The following is a 23416-nucleotide window of genomic DNA, read 5'->3' on the forward strand; positions in this document are numbered from 1 at the left end:
GCCTCCATAAAGGAGAGAGCATTGCATGGCGAAAGTTAGTTGGAACTTGAACCCCGGGTGATGCAGTCTCGCTGAAAGGGAGGACGCTCCGCTTCAGACCCAGTCAGACGCAGTGATCTCTTTGCCTACCTGCTAAGGGACTAAGCAGTGTTGCTGGTGGCCAAGATGAAGTTTTCTTCTTTCTCATGCATGACGGTGATGTAACCTTTATTCAAATTCCCATATATCTAAGTGTGCGTTTCTTTATTGGTATCTATACATATATGATATAAGTAAAGGGCCTATAACGAGCCAATTGTTTTATAATCTTATATGATGTATGTGTGTTTTTCTTTCTGCTGTTTGAGTCCAATGACTTCTTTTTACTGAGGGGGCTGCAGAGACGCAACTGTTAGTGTTGTCCCCACAGGGCCAAACAGATGCAAAACAGTGGGGCACAAGGTGAGGATTGCTTGGGCTGCCGCCAAGTGAATCCTTCAAGCGCCCTAGGCCCTGGCAACTTACAGCCGGGATGCGTCGGAAGACTGCAGAGCCGCTGCAGACGCTGTTGAAGAAACCGAACGCTACATGAGCTTCAGAAAGGAACGCAGCTGCTCAGGAACCGCCGATACCAGCGAGATGGAAGGAAACAAGTAAGCGGGTTGCCCGGCAGGTGCTGGAGGTCCGGGGAAGAAACAGGGTTAACGTTTAAGTCTTAAAGAGGGGGTCTGGGACCAATAAGCAAACGAGGAAGAGTTGGATACTTGGCAGGAAAATAAACCAAAACGGATACAACGCAACAGTGAGAGTCTGGGACTTGCATACAAATATGTGATCAAGAATAAAATGGTCTGAACCCGGAGGATTAAAGGAAGAGTTGCATGCTTGGCAAGGAGTAAAGCAAGCAGACACTATGCTGCAAAGCGAGTTTGGGACCCAGACCCATATGAGAAACCAGAGTTGAAAGTGAAGAGGGACCCTGTGAGTGAAAGAAAGACAGTCCATGAGAGAACACTGTCTTGGCAGGGGAAAAAACCAAGCCGTGTAAAAAGCCGCAAGTCAGCGACATGCACCCATATGTGAGGCTGAAAACAAGAGGATAAAAAACCCTGGAACTGACAGAAGGAATCCTACGCGTGGTAGCAGAGTGTGCCAAGTTGGTAGGAACAGTGGAGCCCAGAAACAGTTCCTTGTGAATTATCCAGTGACTTATCTACAAGAGAAAAGGGGATCAGAAGCCCTAAAAGAACAAAGAGAAGATGAAAAGAAGACTAGGGGAAAGGAACACAAGTCTAGTACTGGGATTCTAGGCTTCATAGCAAACTGTGCCAAGTTGGTAGCATAAAGAAACATTACCTTATGAATTGCCCAGTGACATTTTATCTAAAGGGAAAAGGGGCTCAGAAGCCCTAAAGGAATAGGCATAAGGTAAGAGGAAATCTAGGGGAAAGGAGCACACACCCTTGCATTGGAATCTTATTTTGGAACATTGTTTTGCATCACAAGAGACTGGGAACTTTTCTGTTGGTTGAAGATAAAAAGAACACTTATTACTTTGAGAAGAGATCATCCTTGCACAGTTACTTTAGATTATTAGTGTTACAGACAAAGGTAGGTTTTGAGACAACAGTGACAGACTTTAGTTTCTGAATTCCTGACAAGTTCACTTCTTTGAGGTAGGGAATCCTATCTTCGCTTTAGGGAGAGGGAGGCAATCCCCAGCCCATTTCTTAATTAAAAAAGGATAATGCCCAAAAATATGGCACCATGGTCTCCAAACATTACTTCTGCACCTTTACAACATGTTGGTTCTGGCTGAAGTTATCTAGAAGAAACCTGGGATGTCATAGGGCTACCAAGCTGTTCCTTAGCAGGGAAACACACAGACTCAACAGGGGTCTGCAGATCTCGGGGTAGAATGGTATAACACCACAAGCTCTTTCCAGGTAGAAAGGGGAACCAGTCATAACTGCACCTTTGTGCATAGACAATGTGACACTTTTCAGCATAACGCGGCTCTGGATAACTGGTTCTTCTGCAAGGTTGAGGTTCAAAGAAGCACTATCCTATACGAGAAACAGAATCCATCATTTCCAATGATGTATCAGATCAGCTAGTAGATCCAAAGATATGCATAATTGCACTATGCCTCCCTCAGAATGGGTTGGTTCTTCCTCTATGTCCCAAAATGTTGTTCTCTTTTTTTTGTTTGCATCAGGGCACCTGATTGGTCATATCCTTGCGTTCATGTTACTACCCTTCGTTATATCATTATTAGTTCCCCATGTCAATTTGTTAAATACTTGACAGCTCGGATTAGCCCTGATGAGGGGCAATAGAGAGTTAAAGGGAAAAGCAGTGGTCAGTGGCATATAGGTTGGACACACGCAAGACTGCCTTGTTGTTCTGCCTCCTCCTTGCCCGAGCCAGCATATCCAAAGAATTTACGAAACCCTGTGTGCGTAAACTCAGTCTCTCAAATTTCGCTGAAGTAACCCATGCTTATGTCTAATGTGAAAACCGCAACACCACAGGTTTGCAGTCCTGACAATAATCTTTACCTGGATTCCTTGTACATTAGGTAAGTGCCCTGGGCCTGCTGTGTTGCTGATAAGTCTTCCCTCGAATCTCGAAAGAGTTCAGTAAATAGCCTGACAATGGAATGACACTCAAGTATGGGTATGGCGCCGGATTCCCACCGATGGCATTCTGGGACCTGTAGTTTACCAAGTCACCTCCTAATCCCATATTAGTCACCAAGTTGTTACAGTGTCTTCTGCTAAGCAGCAGGTCTGCAGGATCCTACCTGGTCTACCCTCATTGAAGAACATCAGGTAGCAGCCGGACCAACTCTGTCATTAGGGGCCCACTACTCTTACAGGTAAGAATGGGGATTTGGGAAACTCAACACAAAGTTTACTTTGCTGGATCATCTAGCAGTTTTGATGAATAGGTCTATTTATCAATAAGGCGTTATCACCCTGTTCCAAGGGCTGGAACAGGAAGTTACGGCCTGGCAGCTCAAGTTATTATAGGTCCGGGCGAAGCAAGGGCCTATAACGAGGGCGCCAGGACGTTACCCCCCCCCCATTCCAGCCATTGAAATGGGTTGATAACGCCACCCCGGGTTACCAAAGTGGTAATCCGGGGTCTTAAAGGATTTTCATTCAGAATGAAAATCCTTTGCCATGATGGCCACCATGGTAATGAAAGGCAGGGCTCCATACAGAGCCCCTCTTCGATTGCCATGCCGGCCTGGAAAAGCGAGAAGCATAGAGGCGGCGGCGGCGGCACGCACCACCCCGGTACTCGGGTAAGTGGGGCTGGGGTGGGGGGGGGGGGGTGTTTAATAGTAAAAAATACTATCACATTAACAAAAAAGAAAGTGGGGCAAATGGTACAACAGGAGGGGGAGGCAGCCTGCGGGTTCCATGGGCGTGTTGAGATAGGAGGTTTCTACCAGGGATCCGCAGAACCGGATTTGCTGCGCACCATGCCACGGGTGCTAATGTTCCGTAGAAGCTCCACTTTATTGCCATTTCAGATTGTTTTCATAAAACAGACGGTAGAATCTGTAAAACCAACGATTGCTTATATATGGGTTATCCATTTGAGACAAAACTCAGGGCAATTAATGTATATTTAGATCTACAGAGACAGCAGGGCAGATTTCTACAGTTTAATTATTCATGGCTCGATAACATTGACATATAAACGGATAGTAAAAGAAAAGTCACTTTTTATCCTCTTCATCTCTTCACTGAGTTTGAAGAGGTCAGTAAATCAGACAGATCGACAAAACATGTATTAAATGGTGTTACCACTTACATCTGAAGAAAAGGATTCCTGAACAATTCCATATCCTGACCCTTGGTTTTCCACTTTGGGGGAAGTAGATTCTGTTCCAGAGTCTCTAGACGTGGCAGGAATCCGTAGCGGTTTCTTTTCGGCTACAGATAGACTAGGTTTCCGGAAGGCCAAAGGTAGTACCAACTTCAGGGGCAATTTTCTCTTTCTGTTCCTCTTTCGTGCCACTGGGGACCGCTGAGCACAAACACAAGAATTTGAAGGCGGTTGTCGGTTCTGGTTACCTATAGAAAATAATTGCCAAACATACAACTTCAAGTACACAATTATAATGCCTCTTTGAAGGAAGCACCTATTCGGTTTTACAATCATCTTAAAAATCATTTGACATATTACAGTTTGTTACATGCAATAATAAGTAAGCCCAAAGCACAAGGTTAGGTCCACGGATCTACAATGAAATGAGCTAAAAGAAATGACGAGGAACACAGAATTTTCTCAAGTCGAATTTCCACCCTCCACCCCTCTTTTTTGTACAAATCGTGTTTGAAATGTAATGCCGGGAGAGACCCCCGCACCTGCAGCTTTCCTCCCACCTCCCCAAATCTTAATATATTCCATAACCCAACTCACCATTTATTGCAAACAAATTTGCAAAAAAGTCGAAAAATGCGATTAAAAGAATTGTGTGTTTTTGGCCTCGTTATTTTTTTTTATTTTTTTTTTTTTTTTAAAGGCGATACCAAGGTCCCCAGCATTACAACACAATACGCACGAAAGCTATAGAAATAGAATGTGAAATGAGAACTGTGGTTTTTCCCAAACGAGAGGCCAGGTGATTTCTGGTACAGATTTCCTGCATGCGGATTCAGATGAAGGTCAATGTATATTTCTCTATGGTTGGGGAACGTAGACTATACAGAACTGACCATGTACATCATCCTTGTGAAGTGGATCTCCATCTAGCAGCACCAGAACTATTTTAGTGGGAAGAACAGTGCTTTTGTAATATCCACTCTTTTCCCCCCCATCCTGGGCTGAGATTTCTTACAGGCTCCACACCCTATCCCTTCCTATTGCACGTTAGCCAAAGTTGGGTAGCGGTGTCAATCTTATTGCACAGAGAAACAGCCATTTTCATTTCTCCTAGGTTTTCTTTGAAGAAAGAAAGTTTTGGGAAAGGCAAGGGAGCCTGTCCGACGGGAGAGAAGAAGATTGGATTCCACCGTTATGTAGCTACTGGGGATATATCTTTAAAATGGCATTTGCCAGACTGAACTGAATACAGGGGCCTTTCCCAAAGTAGAAGTATTAATTGACCTCTTGATAAACAACAGTTTCCTTCCTAAGGTGGACATGTCCAACACTCTCCTGGCTTTAAAAGTTCTCCGAATATTTTTTTTGCTTTATATAGGTTGGCCTTGTATAGTTAATTGGCTTCAAAGTGATTGTTAGGTTAACTACTACCATGAATCCTTTATGCCATTTCCTCTCACTGGTAGAGTATCCGGACCCACATTTTACAGCATGCACCTCTCTGCTACTTGTATTCGGATTCTCACTGTCAATATGCTTGATGCCAGAAAATGTGCAAGACACCAGTGTGAAACTGTGATATGGCTCGATTCCGTTTAATTATCAGCATCTATACTCTAGGCTTTGGGACCCAACTAATGTTCGCTTTCCACATCTAAACCAGTGTTCCTATGCTAGATCATGAACCCCAGTCTGTTATTAATCCTTGGTTCTCTTGGCTTGGGAAGCGCCCCTGAACTAGATCTTAGACCAGGATCTTAGAACCACAACACCTAGTATAGTAATTCTTCCTTGTTTCTCTAAGCTTTGCCAGTATCTCTATGCTATGCTTTTTGCGTGCAAGAATCACGACTCCCAGTCTGCAAAGTTATATTCTTGCTTTGGCAAGCAACGCTGTACTACGTACAAGTCTTCGGACAACAACGGTCAGTATGCATTTCATCTCTGGTTATCTTAGATTTGTCAGCGTAACTATGCTCTACATTCGGAAGCTGTAACCACAACTCCAAACATTTCGTTCTTCTTTAGTGCTTTTGTTTTTTCAAGTTCTCCCAGCACGCTCTCCTTCAGTCACCTCTTTGATGTGTTGGGTGTTCTAGGAATGGCATCTCTCTGTTGCCGTCAGCTATCAATGTTGTCGCTCACCACAACCTTGTTTCCACGGTTCGCTAGCAGCCCTCAATTCAGAATCAATGCACAAAGCTGCTTGTTGTCGGGGGTTTTCCTAGCACCAACTAGGATTAAGAGTGCATACCTACTGCTCCGCTTCACATTTTAGCTTCCAGCTCTGAAACCCCTGGTTGTCCCAACACTGTTGCCAGTCTCATTTCCATCAACAGATCGACAGGATCTGCAGCTCTTGACGGCTGAATGGCTTGAGTTCTCCTTACATCTCACTTGTTCTCTTTACCATGCACTGCCACGGCCCTCTGATGGGCATCTTCCTCCTAGCTGCGGCTCTCCACCACAATGGTTACACCTGTTCTTTGGTGGTCTTCCATTTCTTGGCCTGGCTCTCCACTTGCAGGGATGCAACGTCTAAACACGAAATACTGGTTGTCTCCCAGTCCGAGTACTCAATGGCCCTACTACCTCACACAGGATTATTGCTCAGATGCAAATGATCCAGACTTGTTTCCAGGATCCAAACGTTAAATGCTGATGACAACTTTCAAAGTTGAGATCTGACTTCACAATGCATTTGAGCATTCACCTGCCAATTACTCAAACTCCCCTTTACATTTCTTTCCTGTGAACAGGTTTTCCTAGAACACCTTCAATGTAGCACGGCGAAGATAATACTGACAGGGCTAACTCAGCCATCATCATTCAGAGGTCCATAATTGATTAAAAGGGGTAATAGATAGTATTACAGTGCTTAGATGTCCGAGGAAGTGGGTATGAAAACCTGCTATTAATTTTATTATGTAAATTCACAGAACTATTTTAATACCGAGATACCTTCAATGCTATAACAGGAAAGCTGGCTGTTAAAGCGACTTACAATAAACTGCTTAAAGCTTAATTATAGGCTGCAAATGGGTGAGTTTACTTTCGATGGTATGGATTCCACTGCACCGGGGTGATTTGTTACCAGTACATGGCAGTACGTACTGGTAGAAGACCAGCTGAGGGTCACTATACATTATAAAGAATGTTATATTTATTACCCCATCATATGAAAAATTACATTTGCAAATGAACTCACTGGTTTGTGGCTTTATGAAACAACCTAGTCTTCACCCACTTTTTTTTTTTTTTTTTTTTATGGACTAGCCTCATGGAAGGGGCCATTGACCAAACATGTTTCATGATCATCTCAGATACTGCTTTACATAACAGAAGGGGCTACGAAAGTCCATTAAAAAAGCAATTAACCTTTTTAAGCATAGTTCCTCTTAAAAGAGACATATATCAACATATATTGCTCAGAACAATAAATACATATGAATGTCGATTCATACAAGACCAAGCAGTACGACAAAATAAGCCTTGGCTGGAAACAGCAAGCGTGACCCCTGAAGTTGGAAGAACCCACTACAAACCAGGTTGAAAATGTATTACTTAAAACTACATTTGTGAGTAAACCATGATATTTCTTGTACACTTACAAATTAGCACTACGTTTGGAGAATTGAAGGGAGGGGGATGGGCGAATAGAAGAATTGATCTTATGGCAAGATTTAACTGCAACACAGGTCCTATTATTCCTATGGGGAGTTTAGCACAACAAAGTGTTTTCCGAGAGTTGTATGCGCTAGTTAATGCAATAAAAAGATTGATGAAAAAAAACTAGGTTTGTGAAATGTTATGTACTAGTGTGGATCTGAAAGAGATTGGGTGGGTTGGTTAGGCTAGTGCGAAAGAGGGGAAACGCAAGGGAGCTTTACTGCAAGTAAGATGTACCCTTGGAATGTGTAGAGATGTACCCTTGATGGGTGCAGGTACTCTTGATGGTTGCAGGTAAGAAGTACCCTAGATGGGGGCAGGTAAGAAGTAGAATTAAAGAGGTACTTCTTTTCAGACATGATAAGAATGAGGTTAGGAATGGGCAACAATATTTCTGGCATATCAGTGTACCTGCTTGAAGCTGCACAAACTGTCTCATTGCCTTCAGTTCTTGGAGAATGGCGATCAGGATTGGCTGGCAGTTACATGTGCAGCAATTTGATCCAGCTAATGAATTCACCGTGGGGGTTTCTCCTGCCCAAAAAGAAAAACACAGACAATCAAACCTCTGGCATACAGGGAATCAGCAACTCATCACAAGAGTAACCTGGAGCAATAATACTGATTCATGACAGTTCAACGTTGAGCCACTTACTTGAAACATCCAGAAAATAATAACGTAGCTTCCTTATAAGAATAAGTTGATTAACAAAGTAGTCATCATTCTTCAAGGTACATACGGCAACAAAAAATAAAGTGTCTGGTGAGAGACTATGAAAGCATTTTTTTCTAAACCAAGTCACTGAAACTAGCAATTAAACTATCCCATCTCGTTCAGACACTATAGAAAATATGTTCACACTATTTTAGTTGCAACAGGACGGAAAAGGCCTCAATAAGGGTTGTAGTAGGGATGTACGAAATTTCAGCTTTGCCAGTTTCATACAATTGTGCATGAAATTTTGCCAATTTAACAGAATTGGCAACTCCTACAAAATTAAGTAAGGAATTTAAGTACATTCACTGTAATAAAGTCTGAAACAAAAGGTTTCACAGTTTTCAAGGTTTCCGTAGAAAAAGGCAGCAAATTGCAAATTGCCCGTTAATGAAGACTTCATTTAATCAAATATTTCCATATCTGCTAGTGGTTTTTATTTTCTCTGACAGGAAAGGTTCTCCTTGCCTGATATGGGGCATTCAAGGGATCGCCCTTGTGGCGGGTCAGAAGGAAGGCGCAGACTCTGAAGAGACATTTCACGTGCGCGTTTATTAAAGAAGAGGATAATGCCAATCTCTCCCTTTGCTATGAGGCATCACTAAACAACAAAACTAGCTAACGTGCTTGTCAGTGAATGTCTTAAAAAGGATCAGTCCACTGTCTAAACCAATCCTAACTGACCCTACCACTAACTGAACTGAAGACAGGAGAACTACTCCCTTCTCCTGGGCTTTTGCTTCTCGCAAACCTATGTTCAAGAGCTGCTTTTAGTCTTTTGCAATGTCTTTGATCAGTTCATACAGTTCCCGCACATTATTGTCCTTTTGTTATTCTCAATGTTCCTTTTGATCTTAGACTGAATCTTCTCTCTCATCAGTGGTTTCCGTTTATTACTTTCTTCTTAAACTAATACTACTAAGAATGATCCTGCTGTTCTCTCGGGGTAAGGCCATCCAATCTTTATGACTCTCAATTCAGATTCTCTCAATTCAGATTCTCTTCTCTTCTGTGTAATTCAAAACATTTATTCTCCTGCTTACATCTACCTTTGGATATATCAATTGGGCCTTCTCATTAGGCTTTTATCGTAACTTTTTTCCTTGATTATACTTTCTTTGATTTGACTGTGACGAATAAGAGTGCACCTATAACGATTCTTGTCCCTCTCTCTCCCTTTTGCGTTATACTCTTCGCACCTTGACTGGGACGAGTAGGAGTAGTCGGATAATTCTCCCTCACTTCTCGGTCGTTCAGCGTTATATCTTGATTAGAACAAATAAGGATAGTCCCATAATGATTCTCATTCACCTCTCTTGTTTCGAGATTACCCTCCCTTTATCTTGACTGGGACAAGTATGAGAAGTCCCCTACCGATTCCCAGCCCTACAGATGAGGGGTGTATCGGGTACTTTTGCTCCCTAAAAATAGGCAAAAACTCCTAAAAAATAAATATGAGGAGTAAAAATACTCCCAACAAAAAAATAGGAAACAGGCACATAGGACCCTTTGCCCCTGCTTTCACTCATACAGCTCCATGGATACGTTTGGACCAGTAGTGCACGTAGTACCACAGGAAGAAAGTTCTACTATTAATGCCTGATCGGAAGAAGCAAACATGCATCTTTTAATGTGTATGAATAACTAGGTGCAAAGAAATACATTAAATGTACTACCATAAAAATAATTTTACTCCCAACTTTAAAAAATAGTGAGTAAAATACTCGCACTTCAAAATGTTACCTGGGGTACTGGCGAATCCCCTTCACTTTTCTGGCTTTTCAGAGTTGGAACCCGTTTATTTTGACTGGGACGAGTAGGAGTAGTCCCGTAACTATTCTCGTTCACTTCTCTGAATTTCCAATTTATAGTCCCTTTATCTTCACTGGGACAAGTACGTGTAGTCCCATAACAATTCTCTGTCCCCCTCCCGGGTCTCCCCTTTCTCTGTTACTCTCAGGGACGTCACTTGGTTTTGTATTCATTCTGGGTCAGTTCTCTCCTTCGCCAGTCCAGCTTCCTTTGCCCCTCCAATGCCCCTTACATTGTGTCTTCCTGTAGGATGGCCGTCAGTGGGTTTCAGGTACCGGTACATTCTGCAGTTTCCGCTGGTGAATGACTTTGGCACTGTTTCTAGGACCGTCGGTCCACCATGAGCATTTCCTGGTCACGCCACCACTCTCCGCTTCTCTCACTCGCCAATTTCCAGGACGCAGCACGTCCAGCTTCGCTTCTCACTTGAAGTTACTGCCACTGCGTGTCTAGTTCTGCTTCTGTTTCAGTACACAAGACATTTTGTAACTTCTGGACTTTGTCGAGTTCCCAGTCGCCTCCTCTCTTAGGTACTAAATAGCCGTGGACCTTCCTCATCGTATGGCCAGATCTCCCTCTCTCTCTGTCCACTGCGGTTTCTCTTCGTATCATCCTCATCATACCAGTTAACAGGATTTTGTATTTGAAAGGGTTATTCAGTTTCCTGCTGACAATAACACATACTTCTCTCTTCATACAAGTCTTTGCAGGATATGTCCAAAGACGGAATGTTTGGATGTTCTTTAGGGAGTTCCTCACAGGAACGGGAGTCCTTGTCCCCACAGGGGGATTCTCTCCTGGGGAAAAGTCCCACTTGCCTCAGCCCCTAGGGAGGTTTTCACGGAGCGGACTCACCTCCTTAGCCTCATAGGGGGTGTGGGGCTAGCATTTGGGAATAAGGGACGAATTCCTACGATTCGTCACACCCTGCAATATTTCAGTTGCCACAGAAGAGGGGACATGTGTGGTGGAGGAGGACGAGGGGGGTGTGAGCATATGTAAGCAGGCATCACAAGTTCTTAAAAAAAAAAAAATATCACACTAGACCGGCAGGGCAAGTTCCTTAGTATATATGCTCAACCAGAGAGAAATGCACTCACCTCATAGTGACAGTTGATAAATATTTATCAGTGCTCTATGTAAAATAGTGCATGTCACCATAAGCACACTTCATAGTTGGTGCAATGGTGCCACTCAGAGGCCAGGCATGCACAAGTGAAACTTCTCTCGCATTAACTGCAAACGCTTTGTAAAATAAAATCATCTTAATCATCCCCTTAAATGGTAGAATAGGTCCGGGGTTGCGGGGGTGTGTCCTGCATCCTTCACATGATTGTGGTGGCAAAACCACTGCATTTTTGCAACAATATTTTCTATACACAGACATTTTTGCCACGATTTGAAGACATGGAACCGTCAGAAGGTGCGTTGGCAAAACCAAAATGGCCAACTTTGAGAAAGGGAGATAAAACTGAAGGTGGCTAGGCCAACTGAGCCACACCCCAAAATCACAGCAGGTTAAAAAAGGCATGAGGTAATCTACGAAGCCTTCTAGGAACCTGGGCAGAAGACTGTCAGAAGCCAGGCCTTAGGAAGGATATTCAGGAAGAAGCCAGCTGGGGGTTCAAACCCATAATTTGGTGGCCACTGCAACAAAATCACACACAATTTAAAGTGCTAGAAGCCAGGGTAAGGTGAGATGACACAGAAGAAATGACTTTCTTCCAGTGGTTGGTCCATTCTACTTATATATGGCGTAAGTTTCACTTCAAGCAGGCAGTGGTCCAAAGAACTCTGGCTGGTGCCAATGCAGTGGCGTCAGTGCTGTAAACAGTTTCTGGACCAGTCGGAACTGCAATGTATTTTTCAATGCATGACACATCTTTGGTAAGAAGACAGTATGAGAGGCACCAGTCTCTTGCCTATTTAGAAATGTGAGGCATAAAGGAAGCATCTTTGTTTTGTATTTCAAGCCACATGTTACTGGCCAGATGTTTACTGTGGATGCATCCACGATGGGAGAACGAGTCTCCTTACCCCACTGCTCACCCAGTGAGTTGGAAAGCCAAGCAGTATCTGGGAAGACTATTAGCTTTTCTACCAGTTTTCTCTTCGGGAGACTTGGTGTGTATGCTCCTTGGCGCAGGCATCCGAAGCAAACATTCTGTTCTAATGTTGCACATACAAGTGGATAAGGGGGTGGGGTATTAGAAAGCAGGTACAATGGTATAGGCTAGTTGTGGAAACAAATGTGGCGTTCCCCTTTGGTTCCTTTCTGTTCAGGAAGCATTGCATGTTAAACAAGCATAGGCAAAGCCAGACGTTTTGAATTTTGTGAAGGCATGGGATGGGCATTCGGCCATAAAATGGCAAGCGGTTCAAAACGGTGTGTTTAACTGGGCATATAATAGGAGTACCTGGCAAATGCCGATCAAATATCTATACACAAGCCAAACCCTGAATGGATTTCAGTGCAAGGAACAGATATATACACCCATATACCCAGTGGCCGAAGGTACAACTGGTTGAGCCATACAGGGTAGAGCATTTATAGGTATAATTCAGCTAGTAACTCAACAGACAGATTAGGAACTGGCCGGCTCAGGTTTGGTGCTACCGTTTAACAGAGCTAGCGTACAAGATCCCAGGAGGCTATGTTTTTGGGGGGGTGGGGGTTGGTTCAGGTAGTGGGTGGGAGCGGCCATAGGGATTAGCTTGACATAGGTCATCAGTGGGTGAGCAAATCACTCCTCACATGTTATCTCCCAGCTAGCTGTATTTCAATGCAATCGCTGGGCGCTTAAGCACCATCTGCAGCCCAAACTAAAAAAGGTCATAAAGAATGCTGCTCTGCAAGATTGGTTCGCTCATCTGCTCTGCACTGCAGAACTCTTACAGGTTCCATAAACCAAATGAAGAGATTAAACAAGTTGCACAGCATAGTAAAGACACATAACCTGGAATTACTGATGCTGCAGCACAAAAGACAGAACAGGAAACTTCCAGTTCATAATATACGCTCTCTAATTTTACAAGGCATGAAACATTTTACGAGGCATGAAACATTTTCTAAATAATTCAGGGTCAGAAATGTCTCATTCAAAGTGTAAATGGCAGCATGGCACAGAGACCCTACCATTAGAGCCTCCCGAAGGTCGCACTAGATTATGGTTGCTTTTGGACCGTGTTCCATATTTCCCAGGAACGTGACCCATCGGCGGGGAGGGGGAACTCCAGGCAGGGCTCGGAGGAGGACGACTAGGCAGCGGTCGTGGTTCAGATGGAGGGTTCAGGCTTTTTACCCAGACCAAGTCTACTTCTTGGGGTTCTTCCTTTATATTTTCCCCCTCTTCGCCCACTCTCTGATAGATCCTTCCAGTGCTGTCGTTCAGTAGTCGCCTCATTCCTGTAATCTGTTTTTTGATCTCCATGCTTTCATCTCCTAATTGTAAAGGAAGCAATGTTAGAAATGCAAAACCATACATTATGACTCTGTTCAACACCCATTTATCAGCTATTTTTTTTCTAAATAATACTGTTAACTTGCAATTTTAAGCCCCACAATTCAGAAAAGTAATAGCCAACAGTTTTAACTAAACTCAGTTACTATTGAAATCCGTCTTGATAATAGTAACACAAACGATTAATCCCCAAAACAGTATTTCATTGCCACAACTTTAACGTGGAGTTTTGGTGGAAAGTAGTTTTGCCACCAATGGTTTAACACCCTTGTCATACTTAGCTTGATCAATTTCAACGATGCCACATTTTAAAAGAATTGGATGAACGCCAGCATTGTTTGGCACCCTGATCAAAATGTGCTAAAACACACTGAGACAGACTCTGCACCGCGCTCTACCTAGAATTCCAATGCAGGGTGCAAGACCTTTCTTACCCTTTTAAGGAAAGCCTTGCCAGGTTAAGCCCAATTTTGTTAAATGGTGTGCACTGGCATTGATAAATAAACTTTGACTCTCCCTCCCAACAAGTGGGAAAACAACCGTGCCTGCTTAAAATCCGGCCAGATCCCTCCATCCTGCTGAAAAATTATGGCTTAGAAATTTCCGGAAAATCTGTTACACCACACAATATGCAGGCTTGCTATGTACATTTCAAAGTGCACAAAGAATGCTACGCTTGGCCCTAGCCTGGTACTTATTTACACAGCACAAAACCTACAGAAGAGTTAGTTTCCTTAGTAGATCGATAAAGACAAAGCGTGGCAAGGAGTTTTATCAATTTAGAACATTTACAATTCTAGCTGTAGACTGCCAGAGTAAAGTTTGGAAAGCATTACACCTACCGAATAACGGCGCTTCATGTTTAGCTTCCCCGTTGACATCACTGCTGTAGCCAGCGGCCTTATCCTCGTCATGGTAATCTGTAACCCAAGACATATTACATTTGTAATTTCAAGCATGAAAACTGCACGGATTCAAATTAATAGGGTACAATTGCATAACGTATCACAAAAGGGACAGTTTACACAATTCGGCTAACAGTGGAACCCACTGTGAACATCCGCAACTGATTGTTTGCCTTGAATAACAGTTTTTTCTTTGCAAATTGCAGAATGTATGGGTATGGTCCATGATGTCTACTGCACAGGACGACAAACTGCTAAAAGCAAAACAAATAACATACTTGTGTAAGCTAACAGTTCTCAATACAATCTTCTGCTAGTAAACTAGGTCTTGCAAATTCTTCAAAACTCTACTAGCCTGGGAGGGCGAGTTCCTTACTTTACAAACTTGACCTAAGAGGTGACGGGTGACCAAAAAAAAAAAAAAAAAAAAAAAAAAAAAAAAAAAAAAAAGTACCAGCACTTTATGCCAAAAGGTGCATTTCACCAATGGCCAGTCATGCACAGTGAAACCTTTGTTTGCCATTTGCAATAAATAGCAAACACACACAAGTTTCAAACATCCCGATACTCGCCAGCAATGGTACCCTCTTCGTAAAAACTCCTCGCCTATGTGAGTGGGTTTATAGAATGTGCAAGCCCTGTGCATAACGCACATATATCACAAGTGCATTGGTCCTGCAAAGGCACGGAGCTCTATCAAATGAACTAAACAAAAGATATTCACATAGTTGAACTAGTATCTTAACATGAGCGGCGCAATTTAAAAACCCACCAGATCCTGCTTAGATCATTAAGCATTAAATAAGCCTCGTATTTGAAATTGAAGGTCTTGGGAAACGGTGTACTACAATCATGTGGAATAGAATGTTCCTGGACGGTCATTGTCCAGTTATTTTAAATTCTAACCATTTCCCCAGGTACCCGTAGTGAAAGGAAGCGCCCCCAAGTTAGCACGATCCTCCCCGCAATGGGAGACAATAATGGACACTCCCGTAATGGGAATAAGGCCAAGACAGAGTGCGGGTGAGCGTAAGTGGGAGTTTATCAAAAGAATATGGCATGCAAAGAACTCTGCAACCTCCGAGAGCGCTCTGTCTGACAATAGCAAAGACAGGCGTATTTCTAATACAAAAAACGTCATCAGAACCTACACACTATAGGGGGCACAAGTTAATTGGGATTGGGTGGCGTCGACTAACTATAGGTGTTGCTGCAGCTCGGTTGGTCCGGGTGGGAGGACGTCACTGGTCAGCCTCGTGGGTAGGGTTGGGCCTGGCAGGCCGGCTTGAGGTCATCCGGGCGGTGTTGGTTCGCTGGGGCAGCCTGTGACAAAGATGAATACCTTTCCTGACTCGTTTGCCCTAGGCCATGCACACTGCAGTTATTCAAGAAACGACATTTAAGTTCACCAATAAATCGCTCAGCAGTTTATCTTATAAAATAAATGCAACACATGAGGAATGCACCTCGTGAGAGGTCTGGTGGTTGTCGGTTGGGGTGAGATTTACCTGTGTCCTATTGACCGGTATTTTAGGTCGAGGGGCTGGGCTCTGGGGCCTGGGCCGAATGATACATGTCTGTCTGCTGCGTTAGAAGTTATTATATAAATGAGTCTCTGTGTCTTGTCCCAGCGTTGGGGGTCGTCTTTGCACGGGGTCATGATTCTTGGGGTGGGCTAGGGGGGTTGTGGGATTTACGAGAGGGTGCTGGTAGATCTGTGGATTCAGACGTGGGTTTATTACCGTGCTGTAAATAACACAGGTGGCGGGCTGTGGCCTTGGGTGCGGTACTGGGGCCTCTGATTCTCTGAAGCGGCTCCAGCTTGGTTGGGGGAGGAGAGGGAGCGCGGCACATGCCTTAGCTTCTTCATCTGGCAGGCTTCGTAGGGTGGGAGGGAGAATGGCCTTGCATATATTCACAAAGGTTTTTTCCTCGTGCGTTGCTGACTTTTGAATGCAGAACTTTTATAATGTTTTGCCTTATTTTGATCTTATTCAAACACACATTTATATTTCAATTTTGTTACACATTTCTTCAATACATTCGGTCCGAGTACCTTTTCATTACATGGTATTATATCTACTACAGTGTTTAAGTATTTATATACATTCGACGGTACATGAGGTAGAACTGTGTTATGGACCACAGAGATTGACGGTTGCCACTATGGGTGACTTAAGACGATATATAGGGGTTCATGTGTCTACATATGACTTAAAGACACTCTCTCTGTGATCTAGCAGCATTAGTACAGTCACAATGTGAAGTCATATAAACATTTCACTTTTATGGCTAATTCATAGTTTGCAGATTCTGTTTAAGAAGAGCAGTTCACTAATATCACTACTTGAATTCATTTCTGCGTCGCCCTGGCCTCGCGGACCAGGTCACACGGGATGCAGTATTACATTGTGAACGACGAAATGTTACAGTGTTAGCATCTCGGGTTAGCTCATACCCGGCTTTCTCATGGGAACGCGCTCGCAGCGGATCTACCATAGTGCTGCGGCGGCAGGGATGCTTGGAAAGCCCTCCAAAGGTGGGGGCCGCGCTACAGTGTGCTGAACTCACGCCATCTTTGCTAGACAAGATGGCTTCTAGGCCTAACTGAATTTTTGTATATGCAGGGAACGGATACGTGTGGGCAATGTCGTCGGCGGGTGAACCCTCCTCCACCTGGGCCCGGGTGGCATGAGGGGACGCCCACCGAGCCACGGTCCTCACCTGGGGAGAAGGCTGCAGGTGAGGAGGGCCTCGCGGCCAGTCCTCCCCTACATTTCCCCCCTTTCGTTACTAAAGTAACGAATTCTTTAGCTCTTCCAATCTTCTACATTCTTGTTCCTCTATCACTGCGTCATCCCATGCAGGTGTTCCTTTTCTAGGCATCCATGCCCTACATACCCCCCTCAAGCTCTCACCTCTTCTAGCATACTCGTCTGGTGTACATGTTAAATATATACAGTCACCACTTTCTTCCAAGTCTACCCAGACCTCCTCATACCATTCCAGTTCCACATCTCGGGGTTCTTTGATAGTGGTGTGCCATAGTTTGTCTACTATGTACTTGTCACGGTACATAGGCACTAACTGGTACCTGGGAGTGTTATCTGCTCCTGTCTGTACATGTACTTCTTGTGTCGCCCTCATTGTACCACCAGAGTTGCCCATTGTCACCATCATCATTGCGCCGTTAGGGACCGCATTTGCACAACATCGGAGGCCCACCTGGCACAGGCAGAACGCCACGAGGAGAAACACCACAGCTGGTACCAGAAATTTCATTGTCATTCCAAGCCAAGAGGGAACCCAGGAGAAGATATTGTCGAACCACGTGCTGGCTTCTGCTCCACCTTCCATCTTCATCTTCTCTCCCAGATTGTGTACTGCTTCGATCACGTGGGATAAGGAACCATTCTCCGCGTCTTCAGAAGGTACGAAAGTGCAGCAGGCACTTCCTATTTTTCGGCAAACACCTCCGTCCATCGCAGTCAGCAGGTCCAGAACATACCTGTTCTGCATGGTCATCAGACGTAGAGCTCGCAGTTCTACTTTTATTATGTTGAACCCTTCTTCAGTGTCATTGGCTAACTGAATTAGTTCCCACCGTGTTATCTGGAGCCATTTTGCATTTGCCCTTGCTTGGACACTTGAGATCAGCGAGGCAAAGAATGTTTCTACAGAGCTGAACAGTCGGTACCTGTCTGGGATCTGTGCCAATAAATCGGATGAAGCTTGAGATATGTAATTTGATGCCCGTCTGTTCCGTGATAGCTCTTCTCCCTTCCCTCCGGAGGACAGGACATAGAGGTGTGATTTTGCAGTAGGAGGAACCGCACCCTGGTGCATGTTCCCTGGCGTCCTTTTATTTTCATCAACGTGGCTTTCTGGAATCACCATTAGGGCCGAGTGCAGTGTGGCCATCGAGCAGCTGCCGCTCCATGCCTGGGGAAGGTGCAAGTAGGCCTGGTTCCCACATACCCAGTATGTGTCCATTAATGCGGCTGTTCCTTTTCTCATGTCTGGGATGGTGAGAGTCTTGTTGCAGCTTTTATTCGTCCCTATTGCCACTTTTCCTTCTCCCTTAAAACATAGTTCGTTCTTGATCTCACTTTGTAGTTTGAAGGGTTTCTCCATTGCTGTTACCCATGTCAGTTTGGAAATGTGCTCCTTCCATACTGGTGTGCATGTTTCTTCTATCCATCGCATCCTGGCTGGTTGGACACCTCTCAGTGCTTCCGCTTTGCACAGTACTTCTTCATCTTTCCATTTGTTTTCAGAAAATAGTGTCCCTTGTATCGCAAAAAATGGTTCTTTGAGACATACCACTCCAGCTGCTTTTGGATAGCACGTTTTTTCCGTCTGTATAATCTTGAAAGTGACGTCGTGTGCCTGGAAGGTGTTTTTTATTCGGCATAGCGTGAGATGAAGGAGACACTGGGCATCTACAATGGGCAATTCTCTGGGCAACAACACTTTAGGTGTGCCTGATGCATGGGGAATAAGCGAGCAGACATAACAGCTCTCATTTGTCGTTTGTTTGGCTGTGGCACTCATATCAGCATACCATTTATTTGCTTGGTGGGGGTGCCGGGGGTCTTCCATTTTGTCTAAGCCTAACCCATAGTACTCATCATACCCCCTCCTGCTTGTCTCTCTTTTCCGCCTACTATCCTTGCTTCTCCTACGTCTGCTTTTGGTAAATGAAAAAATGGGCCCCCCTTCCTCCTCCCCACCCCCCTTGTCAAACTTCTGATATGTTTCCTTAGGTTCTGTCATAGTTATAACATTCCCATCTTCCTCAATAAACAACAAATCACTTTCTTCTAATGGGGTGGGGAGGGTAGTGGGGCTGCTATACATTTCAGGTGTGGACATTGTGTTGTTTTCCATCTCTGTTTGTATACCTCTTGAGTTTGACAGGGCGACAGTTGGTGGTTCAGTGTAGTAACCCCATACAAAGTGTGATCCATCCCATAGTAAAAAATCACCTTCTTTTATATTTACACTTGTAGTTGTATTGCTCCCCAGAGCTCGGGTGATGTTACTCCCCCCTCCCCCCTCGGTCATCTCGATAGAGATGAACGCTATAAACCAATACGTCACCAGGCAAAACATTGATAGGAAAAATATAATAACACAAATTGACAATCCGCATTCGTATGAATATGTAAGTCTATCTATCAACACTTCTCTAATCCTAACAAATCTATTAGTTGCAGGCTGCCCATTAGATGCCATGGTAATTCCTGTTTGAGATACAAAAGTGCATTAAGTACAGATATGTAAACATTTCCCGGACGTTAACTTTTTTTTTTTTTTTTTTCCATAAAGCATGGACGTGGGTAGGGGAAGGGTTTGTTTCCACAGACAAGGGTATTTGCAATCAATACGTTTAGATCATTGTACAATATATATAAAATCTTCTTCAAAAGAAAGAAAAATTTCAAGAAATGAGAGAACAAAAAAAAAACATTAAAATTGAGAGAAGAGAAAAAAAAGGTTTTTCTTTTTCCGTACGAATGCCATGTGATCAGTTGCATTCATTGTCAATCGCTGCACATACACAAAATCACCTTCACTCATTCTCCATAACACCACTGTCTGCTGTTGCCTGTGCCTCGTCCTGCACCTCACCTTCCACGGCGCTATAGGCTCTGCGTACGTCTGTCAAATGCACCCAGTATCTTAGGCCCTTCACCTTTACTGCTGTGGGCGTGCAAAACACTACCTCATAAGGGCCATGGAAACGTGGCGCATTCCACCTTCGCACAAAACTTCTGACATATATAAAGTCACCTGGCATTAGCTGTAATTGTTTGTCAGGCAGTGGTACCCGTTCTGTTGTATTCCCCTCCTCTCTTGTAGAGGGGGGGGCGAGTTGCTTCGCTATAATGCGTGCTGCCCGTGTTAGTTTTTTCAAGTACTCTGTGAACTCCTCTCCCAATATCGCTGCGCTTCTGTGTGCATCAGAACGTTCACGGAGAGGCGAGTGCGCTGTGTGCATTCTCCTTCCCGTGACGATCTCATGCGGGGACAAATGGTGGTCTTTACTTGGCTGATTGCGCAATTCGAACAGGGCCAAAGGTAGGCAGTACATCCAGGTCTTTTTAAGGGAAAAACACAGTTTTGACAATCTGCTTTTTAACAGGCCGTTCATCTTTTCCACTACGCCATTACTTTGAGGATGATAAATCGAGCATAATTTGTGCTTTATTCCCAATAACGTAGTCACTTCTTTGAACAGTTCATTAACAAAATGTGTGCCGTTGTCTGAGCGAATAACTTCGCAAATTCCCCAGCGCGGGAATACTTCCCGTACTAGGAACTTTGCGGCGCCCTTCGCATCAGGACGTGCACAAGGACCTGCCTCCACCCACCTCGAAAATGGACATACAACCACAATCATGTAGCGGGCCCCATTACATCTTTCTCCCATGTCTACATAATCGATGTGGAGCTCTCTAAATGGGCCATTTGGTTTTGGTATCGTACCTCTTAGTGTGCGCAATGTCATACCTGAGTTATAAATTTGACATGTCGTGCATTCCAATGTCAGCCTTGTGATGTGTTCCTGGAGGCAAGGTGCAAACCAATCTTCTTGTATCTCCGCCATTATGTGTTGTTTTGCGTTATGTGCGGGGAAGTGTAGTTGTTGAAATGCTATTTCTAACAATGTGACTGGCATCACTGCTTTTCCTGAACTTTCTTGTCGCCACAATAAATCTGTCGGCGATTTGCTGCATCCCCTCTTATTCCACAGCAATTTCTCTTCTGCACTTGCTCCCTCTTGCAGCTCTATTATTTCTTGTGTAGGCATCATGTTGTATCCTGTGGGGACCTCTTGGCTTGCTGTGTGGTGTAACATGTACTCTCCTACCTCACCTTTCTGAAAATATGAAGCTTCTTTGGCGGCGGCGTCTGCTGCCGCGTTTCCCCAAAGATATAAGATCTGTATTTGTAGTGTGGGCTTGGCATTTTACGATGGCCACTGCCGTGGGTTCTTGCAGGGCCTCAATCAGTTCTTTCAATAATTCTGCATGCTGAACCGGTGTTCCATCTGCACGTCGAAACCCTCTCCGCCCCCACCGTGCCAGCCCTCCGTGTACTGTTGTTGTCATGTATGCTGAGTCTGTATATATTGTCACTGCGCATCCCTTAGCTGCATGCAATGCTTCTATTAGTGCTATTAGTTCGGCTGCTTGGGCTGAATAGTGTGATGGGAGGCGGTGTTGCACTAGTGTTTCGTATTCACCTTCCTCTAATCGTACCACTGCCATACCCACATGTTTCTCTCCTGTCTCCATGTCTATTGAGGCTGACCCGTCCACGAAATACACCTCTCCTTCGTTTAGGGCATTCTCAAAAACCACCTGGTCCTGACCTTCGTCACCTGTGTATGTTGCACAGTTGTGGTTCTGCATGTCTTCTATGGTGCACGCCTCTGTGATGAATGTGGCTGGGTTCACTGTTTTGCATCTTACTATATGGATGTTTGCACTGGACAATATTATTTCATATGCTGTGGCGCGTTGTGTTGTCAATGTGCTCTTTGATCGCTCTAATATTGCAAAGAGTGAGTGTTCCACAAATAGTGTCACAGGACAGCCCATTACTATCGTGGCACTTTTTTCAATAGCGAACGCGGCTGCAGCTAGTGATTGCTCGCACGCGAAATGACCTTGCATTACTGCATCTAGAGTGCCACTATAGTAAGCCAGTGGCTTGTGCCCTAACGATGTCTTTTGTGTCAGCACTGCTGTCATCAGTGTTCCTTTGCAGTGCGAAAATAGGAAGAATTCGCACCCATAATCTGGATTTGCCAGTACTGGAGCGCTTGATATCAGCTCTTTCAGTGAGTTAAATGATGTGTTCATTTCTTCTGTCCATTCTATGTGTTTGTTTTCCTGCTGGGCTTCTTTGAGTGCCTGTAATAAGGGCCTTGTGTATGCTGCATAATCCAATATCCATGCTCGGCAGTAGTTGCACATACCCAGGAATTTCTGCATCTCTTTTACTGTTTTGGGCTCCCCAACTGCTCTAATCGCCTGTGCTCTGTCTGGTATGATCCGCTTGCCATCCTTTGATATTACCTGTCCCAAATATAGGACCTCTGTCAGGCAGTATTGTAACTTGCCCTTGTCCACTTTGTACCCTTTATTGGCCAATAATATCAGGAGTGTTATTGAATCCTTTCTACACTCTTCCTCAGTTTGTGCACAAACCAATAAATCATCAACGTACTGAATCACCGTGCTTTCTACAGACAAGTTCCCCAGATCTTCATGTAGTATCCTGTTGAATATGCTTGGGCTCTCGCAATATCCTTGTGGTAGTCTGCAATGTTCGAACCTCCTCCCCCCTAGTGTAAACGCTGTTAAGTACCTGCTTTCTTCTGCTAAGGGAATCGAGAAAAATGCATTTTTCAAGTCAATGACCGTGAAGTGGGACGCTGTCTTTGGAATATTGCATAGTATTGTCGCCGGGTTCGGGACTAAAGGGAACTCCTTCTGAATCACATCATTGAGTGGGCGTAAATCTTGTATCATCCTCCATGAACCTCCCTTCCCCTTTTTAATCGGGTAAATGCATGTGTTACATGGGGAGTTTGAGGGCACTATTATTCCTTGCGCTAGCAGTGCATCTATTGTCTCTCTGATCCCTTCTTCTGCTTCGCGTGACAATGGATATTGTTTTACCCGGGGTAGAATTGCTCCCTGTTTCAGTTTTATTACCACAGGCTGAACCCCATGTAATAACCCCACATCGTGGGGGCCATTTGTCCATATGTTAGTGGGTACTAACCTCATGTCGTCATCAAAAAATGCATGTGGTGCTCCTACTACTGCCATTAATTCAACTTGAGTTTTTCTGGCTGTAACTACAATGTCGCACGGCATTGCTAGTTCCATCACTATTTCGCCATCTGTCTCAGTGTCGGAAAATAGCTCCTCGTCCGATAGCTCCCGCAGTGGGATATTTGCATTTGTACACAGTACTGTCCGCCACTCGCATCCTTCCATGTCAATGCCAAT

General features: G+C 44.3%; 1 protein-coding gene and 1 long non-coding RNA gene across 9 annotated transcripts in view; one reads left to right on the forward strand and one right to left on the reverse strand.

Moving 5' to 3' along the window:
• The window catches only part of BEND7 (BEN domain containing 7), a 133492-nt gene that overhangs the window by 73247 nt on the left and 36829 nt on the right, over positions 1-23416 (reverse strand). For all 8 annotated transcript variants that reach the window (XR_011281731.1, XR_011281730.1, XR_011281729.1 and 5 more), the window contains exons 2-5: positions 14322-14399; positions 13155-13460; positions 7903-8025; positions 3808-4070 (exon numbers count right to left, since the gene is read on the reverse strand). Coding sequence is in view for 5 of the 8 variants with exons in the window: in XM_069627882.1 (XP_069483983.1) it covers positions 3808-4070; positions 7903-8025; positions 13155-13460; positions 14322-14399 (770 nt within the window). In the remaining 3 variants the exon portion in view is untranslated. The remainder of the gene's footprint in view (positions 1-3807; positions 4071-7902; positions 8026-13154; positions 13461-14321; positions 14400-23416) is intronic.
• LOC138513223 (uncharacterized) overlaps positions 1-23416 on the forward strand; it is a 132113-nt gene that overhangs the window by 65533 nt on the left and 43164 nt on the right. The window lies entirely within an intron of this gene.

The sequence above is a fragment of the Ambystoma mexicanum genome, chromosome 12 (genome assembly GCF_040938575.1).
Source record: "Ambystoma mexicanum isolate Mex_15411 chromosome 12, UKY_AmexF1_1, whole genome shotgun sequence".
NCBI lineage: Eukaryota > Metazoa > Chordata > Amphibia > Caudata > Ambystomatidae > Ambystoma > Ambystoma mexicanum.